A 6,985-nucleotide genomic window follows, 5' to 3' on the forward strand; every position below is an offset into this window, starting at 1 on the left:
AAATCTTCTGTCATCCCTGTCCTGCCTGTGTCATCAGGAATCTGCAGGAGTCTGAAGAGGAGGAAGCTCTCCAGGAATCCTGGGATGAAGGTTATTCGACTTCCTCAATTCCTCCTGACATGTCTGCCTCATACCCGTCTTACAGCAGCACCTTTCACTCATTAGAGGAACAACAAGTGGACTTGGCTCTTGACGTGGGCAGTGAGTACTCCATTGTGAAGGTGATAAAGCTCCAGTTCATGTCCCAAGTAGACCCCGTAATCTTGGGGCTTTCCGCCCCTGGTTGGGCTGAGAGTTGCCATCACTGTGGGTTTAACCTATATATCAATGTAGATTTCAATCACTCTGGAGTTGAGTCTGAAGCACAGACGTGGCGTGGTTCAGTGAGCTTTAATATCTTCCTAGTCTCACGCCATGCCAGTGCCACCCTAGACTGACTGTCAGGACATTGAACTCAAGGCAGGTGTGGCAAACTCACACCAAGCCATGCAGCACATGCCCAGGTGTTGTCTGTCAGATCAGTTCATGTGAATTAAATGTGTCTTGCCAGCTACAAAGTTCCTCATGAGTTTTGTTCCCAAAGCATGTCTGTGCGGTTCTTTACCTGCCCGAGGCCAGTGTCACCCTTGTCTACCTCTGAATCGGAGATGTGACCCAGGTTTCAGTGAATTTATCCCCATTTTCTGTGTCTTCTGAGTTGGCTTGTTTTAGCTCATCTGTCCATCGTCTTGCTGGTATGTTTTCTAGATAAATGACTGACTTTTCACCCACAAAAGCCATAATAGCTGATGCTTCTGTGTCGAACCAAGTCTCGTTGTAACAAGAGCTGGAATATTACACCCCTACATGAAATCTCAGTGTCCACAATCTCATAAACTATCAAATCCTGGGTATTTGATGTGAGAAACCTGAATATTGCAGTCTCTCTCCTACGAGGTGTTAGAAGTATTTGCCTAAAATCTATTGGGAAAGTCATTGCTCATTTGTGTACACAAACCTAGGACAGATCACATTGGGAAGATAACATTCCAAAAGAGGGGAATTTTGCCCAAGGCTCATGAAAGGAACCAAGTCATTTCTCTCAAGACTTGACCTCATGCCTCTGGTTATGTTTCTCTCAAAGTCTTCTGTTCCCACACTGAGAAGACTGATGTCCCTGTATTAGGATTGGACAGAGGAATGGTTCTGTGTGCAAGGAAGAACTGCTTCCTGTAAGAGGCCCCATCTGAATTTATTTGCAGGACATTGGTGTGATGAAGTGAAAAAGGAGGACCAAGAGGCCACAGGTCCCAGGTGAGTCTGAGAAATTGTGGACAGTTCATTTGCTGTTGACACCTAGAGACGGCAAGTGCAGGGAAAACAGTACATGCTGAAAAGAGTGATTTTGCCTTATCAGACAAGTCTGAATTACGCCCACTAATATTGCTTTTGGTTTTCATTACAGTAAATATTTAGGTTTCCATTTCTTCCTACCCTTATCATTTACTAACCTACTGAAGGTTAACCATGCCTCAAAAGCTGTATTCTCATGGTGACTGCAGGGAAACTTGAGCACATTTTATGCAAAATTATTGAGCCCACTGTTTTCATGATCACTGTTCGCTGTTCGTCCTGAGGGCACAAATACAAAGTGTCCTTTCACTGCCTCATCAGTGTGTCACCTGGCCGATTCACTGAGCTCTTACTCTGTCTATCTCTGTCTCTTGTGTGTGTGTGTGTGTGTGTTTCTTTCTCTTTCATCCTTTTCTACCTGGCCCTGATTGTGCCAACATTAAGGCAATAATCTGTTACCTCATTAATAGAGCTGTCCTTTTTCTTTCCAAACACTTGCTTATGTTACCTATGAAATCTAGCTGGGGCTGTGTGGTTTCTGATTCCCCCTGCCTTATTCTTTACTTTTCCTACTTTTCCAGGCTCAACAGGGAACTGCTGGATGAGAAAGAGCCTGAAGCCTTGCAGGACTCACTGGATAGATTTTATTCAACCCCTTGCGGGTATCTTGAACTGCCTGACTTATGCCAGCCCTACAGAAATGCCTTCTACTCGTTGGAAGAAGAGCACTTTGGCTTGGCTCTTGACATGGACAGTGAGTTCCTTACTATGAAGGTGATAAGGCTCCACCTGGTCTTCCCGATAGGGGTGATATTCCTGTTCCAAGTGACCCTTCCTGACCCGAGAGATGTCATTGCTGCTGGCAGGACCTATGGACACATATAGGTTGTAATGCAACTGTAGTTTCAGTTGGAAGCCCAGATATGAAATGGGTCAGTGAGCATGGCTCTATTCCTAGTCTCCAGTCATGCCTGTGGCAACCTGAACCCACTCTCAGCACATTGGTCCGAGGCAGATGTAAAAAATTCACAGAACTATGATTTGGACTCAACATTTGTAGATTTCCTCCTTTATTCTAATTTCAGTGTCTTGCGACCATGAACGAGTTGGGAATTTGATGAGACAGGGCTGAATACAACAGTTTTCCTCCTAGAAATCATCTGGGGCATTTTCTTTGAATTGATGGGAACAATAAGGCATAACTGTTTGCACAAACTTGGGATAAATGATTTTGGGATAACTGTCTACCAGAATAGGGACATTTGACCCTTGGTTCTGAGATGTAAATCACAGAATCTCTATCATGACCGGCTTTGAGGCCTCCTGCAGTGTATGTCTCACATTATCCTGTTCTCATGCTGAGGAGCCTGTGGTCCCTGTGTGGGGATTAGAGAGTGGACTGTTCTGGGTGTAGGTGAATTGGCTTATTTTGCCTGTCCCTGTCTGATTTTATTGCAGGAATTACAAAGGAAGAAGAGGAAGAAGACCAAGGCCCACCGTGCCCCAGGTAACTCTGAGCAATTGACAATAGCTAATTCTGTGTTGACACCTGGAGACTCCTGGTTTGGGGAAAACAGAGCGGGCCGACATTATTGATTACATCTTTTCAACCAAGCCTGAATTATTCCTACTAACATTGCTGTTGGTTTTCATTGCATTACATATTTAGGTTCCCATTTCTTCCTCCCCTTATCATTTACTAACCTACTGTAGGTGGACCATACTTCAAAAGCTCTATTCTCATGGTGACTACATGGAAACTTGAGCACATTTGATGGAAAATTATTGATGACAGCCTTTTCATGATCACTGTATGCTGTGTGTCCTGAGGGCACTAACTCAGAGTGTCCTGTTACTCCTTCATCAGTGTGTCACCTGGACAACTCACCAAGCACTCTCTCTCTCTCTCTCTCTCTCTCTCTCTGTCTCTGTCTCTCTCTGCCTCTGTTCTCTGTCTGTCTTCCTCTTTCATCCTTTTCCATTTGGCCCTGTTCTGTCCCAACATGAAGGCAATAATTTGTTACCTCATTCATGGATCTATCATTTTTCTTTCTTGACCACTTCCTTGTGCTACCCATGAAATCTAGTTGGGGCTCTGTTGTGTCTGATGTCTCCTGACTTATTCTTTACTTTTTCTACTTTTCCAGGCTCAGCAGAGAGCTGCTGGAGGTAGTAGAGCCTGAAATCTTGCAGGACTCACTGGATAGATATTATTCGACTCCTTACAGTTATCTTGAGCTTCCCGAGTCATGCCATTCCCAGGGAAGCTCCTTTTACTCATTGGAGGAACAACACGTTGGCTTTTCTCTTGGCGTGGATGGTGAGTACCTTTCTCTGAAGCTGATAAGGATCCACTGAGTCTTCCATATAGAGATCATATTCCTGTTCCAAGTGGCCGTTACTGAGCTGAGAGATGTCACTGCTGCAGTGAGGACTTATAGGCACATGTAGGTTCAATGAAACTCTAGTTCCACCTGGAAGCCCAGACATGGGATGGGTCAGTGAGCATGGCTCTCTCCCTAGTCTCAGGCCATGCCTGTGGCACTCTGATTCTACTCTCAAGACACTGGACCTGGGCAGATGTGGCAAATTCAAGGAACTATGATTTTGACTCAAGGGTTTCCAGATTTCCTTTCTCACTCTAATTTCAGTGTGTAAATTCCTCACAACCATGAACAATCTGAGTATTTGATGAGACAGGTTTGAATATTGCAGTTTCTCTCCTAGAAATCACTTGAGGGCATTTGCTTCAAATTGATTGGAAAAATATGGCATAACCATTTGCACAAACTTGGGACAAATGATACTGGGATAACGATCTACCAGAAAAGGGACAATTTTACCCTTAGTTTCTGGGACAAAAACCAAGGAATCTCTATCATGACCAGCCTTCAGGCCTTCTGAAATATATCTCCACAGTGTCTTATTCTTATGCTGAGGAGCCTGAGGTCCCTGTGTAAGGATTAGACAGTGGATTGTTATGTGCGTAGGAGAATCAGCTTCATGTGTCTGAATTTATTGCAGAAATTGAAAAGTACCAAGAAGGGGAAGAAGATCAAAACCCACCATGCCCCAGGTAACTTTCAGCAATTGTGGACGCTTAATTCTTTCTTAATACCTGGAGACGACAGATCCAGGGGAAAGCAGTGTGTTTGGTTTCATGTTTTCAACGAAAGCTGAATTACTCCTACTGACATTGCTGTTGGTTTTCATTGCAGTAGAGGTTTAGGTTTCCATTTCTTCCTCCCCTTATCATTGACTAACGTACCATAGGTTGACCATACCCCATAAGCTGTACTCTCATGGTGACTGCATCGAATTTTAATCACATTTTATGGAAAACTATTAAACTCACTCTTCATAATCACTGTTTGCTGTGTGTCATCCGGGCACTAACTCAGAGTGTCCTTTAACTCCCTTATCAGTGTGTCATCTGGCCAATTCACTCAGTACGTGCTCTCTCGCTCTCTCTCTCTCTGTCTTTCTCTTTCATTGTTTTCTACCTGGCCCTGTTCTATCCCAACATAAAGACAACAATGGTTTACCTCATTAAAAGGATCTATCCTTTTCCTTTTTTAACTACTTCCCTATGTTACCCTTGAAATCTAGTTGGGGCTGTGTGGTGTCTGATTTCCCCTGGCTGCTTCTTTAGTTTCGTCTCCTTTTCCAGGCTCAACGGGGTGCTGATGGAAGCAGGAGAGCCTGAAGTCTTGCAGGACTCACCGAATGGATGTTATTGGACTCCTTCAAGTTACTTTCAACTACCTGACTCATTCCAGCACTACACAAGTGGCTTTTACTCACTTGAGGAACAGCACGTCAGCTTGGCCCTTGACGTGGACAATGGGTTTTTTACTTTGACGATGATAAGGTTCCACCTGGGCTTCCAGATGGGAGTCCTATTCCCACACTAAGCAGCCCTTCCTAAGCTGAGAGATGTCATTGCCTCAGGCAGGACTTAGAGGCACATGTAGGTTTGAATGAAACTGTAGTTCCATTTGGAATCCCAGATATAGGATAGGAAAGTGGGCAGAACTCTATTCCATTCTCAGACCATGCAGTGGCAACCTGTGCTCAGTCTGAAGACACTGGACCCAAGTTAGGTGTGACACGTTCACATAACTCTGCAGCACATGCCGGGAGTGATCTGAGAGATATTCTGATTTGAACCAGGTATCTCTGGGTAGCTACAAAGTTCCTCAGGGATTTCATTTTACGCGCATGTCTCTGAGCTTCTATGCCTGCTGAAGGTCAGTGTCATCTTTGTGTTTAAGTCATCCAAAGGTGTTACCCTGGTTTCAATGAACCTCCCCCCATTCTTTGTATCTTCAGTGTTGGTTTGTTTTAGCTGATCCATGTGTAACACAGGAGGGATCCTTGGCTGAGGATTGTATTTCAGAACCACTGACCGCTCTTGACAATTGTTAACCCACTAGGCTCCTTTGGTTAGAGAAGCCACAGTCCTTCAGCCTCCAATTGCTATCAATACTTAGGAAGACCACAGCTAGATGGACAAACAGCGTGGAGAGCCCTTAGCCCTGCTCCTCTCAATTCCATTCTGTAAAGAACAGGAGTCAGGAGCCGCTGGCAGGAGACAGCATGTCACCCGGGACTCTGCCGGTGCAGAATATGAACAATGCCATGTTCTTGCAGAAAACGCTTAGCCTGAGTTTCATAGGAGGTAATCACCGGACAACTGCAGAATGTAGAACACTGAGCAGGACGACTGGCCTGTCTCCTTCACACAGTCCATGTCACCATGAATCACACAACAAAAAGGAGAAGAGATATTTTTGGTTCAAAGAAAGTAAAAAGGTACTGTAGCTACATTTCTTTATTTTGAACCCCAAATATTTCCTCATCTTTTTGTTGTTGTCATTGATTGTGGTGACATGGACTCGTTTGTAGAGGACAGGTCAGCTGTCTGGCTCAATGATCTACATTCTGAAGTTGTCTGAAAATGTCTTCATGATTCAATTCAGCCTAAACGTTTTGCCAGGAACATTGCAGAGTCAATACTGTGACTTTCCAACCTCAGCCTATCTATCTGCGGGCATAGAAGGTCTAGTTTGTCCATCACCATTATCATGATATCAGGACTGGTTACTTGGTTAAGGAGGGGTCTAGGAGATCTGTTGCTTTTAGAGACACCTTACTTATAATGAAGTATTTGGGAAAGTGGTTTGTAAAGGTATGAACGTCATGTATTCCAATCATCATCCTCTAAACACATTATCATTTATTGATCATCCCTGCCTGTGTCTATTATTATATTCATATCTCTACACTGGAAATTTTCTGTCTCAATTTTTACTCTGCCTCTGTTTTGGCTAGTGTCTGCTGTTGAAAAAAAAAACATTCTCTGCCTGAGTTTTAATTTTTGTCCAAAGTTATTTTAATCTATACAATTAAAAACTTTTGCCTATCACTCTGGACTGTTGGATTATTTTTTACATTCAGTGTTAGAATCTTTTATTATGCTGATTGGTTTTGGTGGGTACTGATACAAATTAATAAAAATATTTTCATTTCCCTGTTTATTTTCTAATCTCTTCCACACTGTAGACTATGTTTATCATATGTAGCAGAATATATTTACTACATTTCTTGATTCTAATTATTTTATTCTTTGTGAGTGAGTGTGTGTGTGTGT

General features: G+C 43.4%; 1 protein-coding gene across 6 annotated transcripts in view; it reads left to right on the top strand.

The window, feature by feature from the left end:
* Positions 1-6,760, top strand: part of NBPF1 (NBPF member 1) — a 30,780-nt gene extending 24,020 nt beyond the window's left edge. For 5 of the 6 annotated variants that reach the window (XM_074018932.1, XM_074018939.1, XM_074018943.1 and 2 more), the window contains 7 exons: positions 38-201; positions 1,242-1,293; positions 1,914-2,086; positions 2,791-2,839; positions 3,480-3,652; positions 4,357-4,408; positions 5,003-6,760. In XM_074018932.1, the coding sequence (XP_073875033.1) occupies positions 38-201; positions 1,242-1,293; positions 1,914-2,086; positions 2,791-2,839; positions 3,480-3,652; positions 4,357-4,408; positions 5,003-5,246 (907 nt within the window). In that variant the 3' untranslated portion in view covers positions 5,247-6,760. The remainder of the gene's footprint in view (positions 1-37; positions 202-1,241; positions 1,294-1,913; positions 2,087-2,790; positions 2,840-3,479; positions 3,653-4,356; positions 4,409-5,002) is intronic. The other variant, XM_074018937.1, reaches the window with a different exon arrangement.
* The last annotated feature ends 225 nt before the right edge of the window (positions 6,761-6,985 follow it).

Source organism: Macaca fascicularis, chromosome 1 (assembly GCF_037993035.2).
Source record: "Macaca fascicularis isolate 582-1 chromosome 1, T2T-MFA8v1.1".
Taxonomy (NCBI): domain Eukaryota; kingdom Metazoa; phylum Chordata; class Mammalia; order Primates; family Cercopithecidae; genus Macaca; species Macaca fascicularis.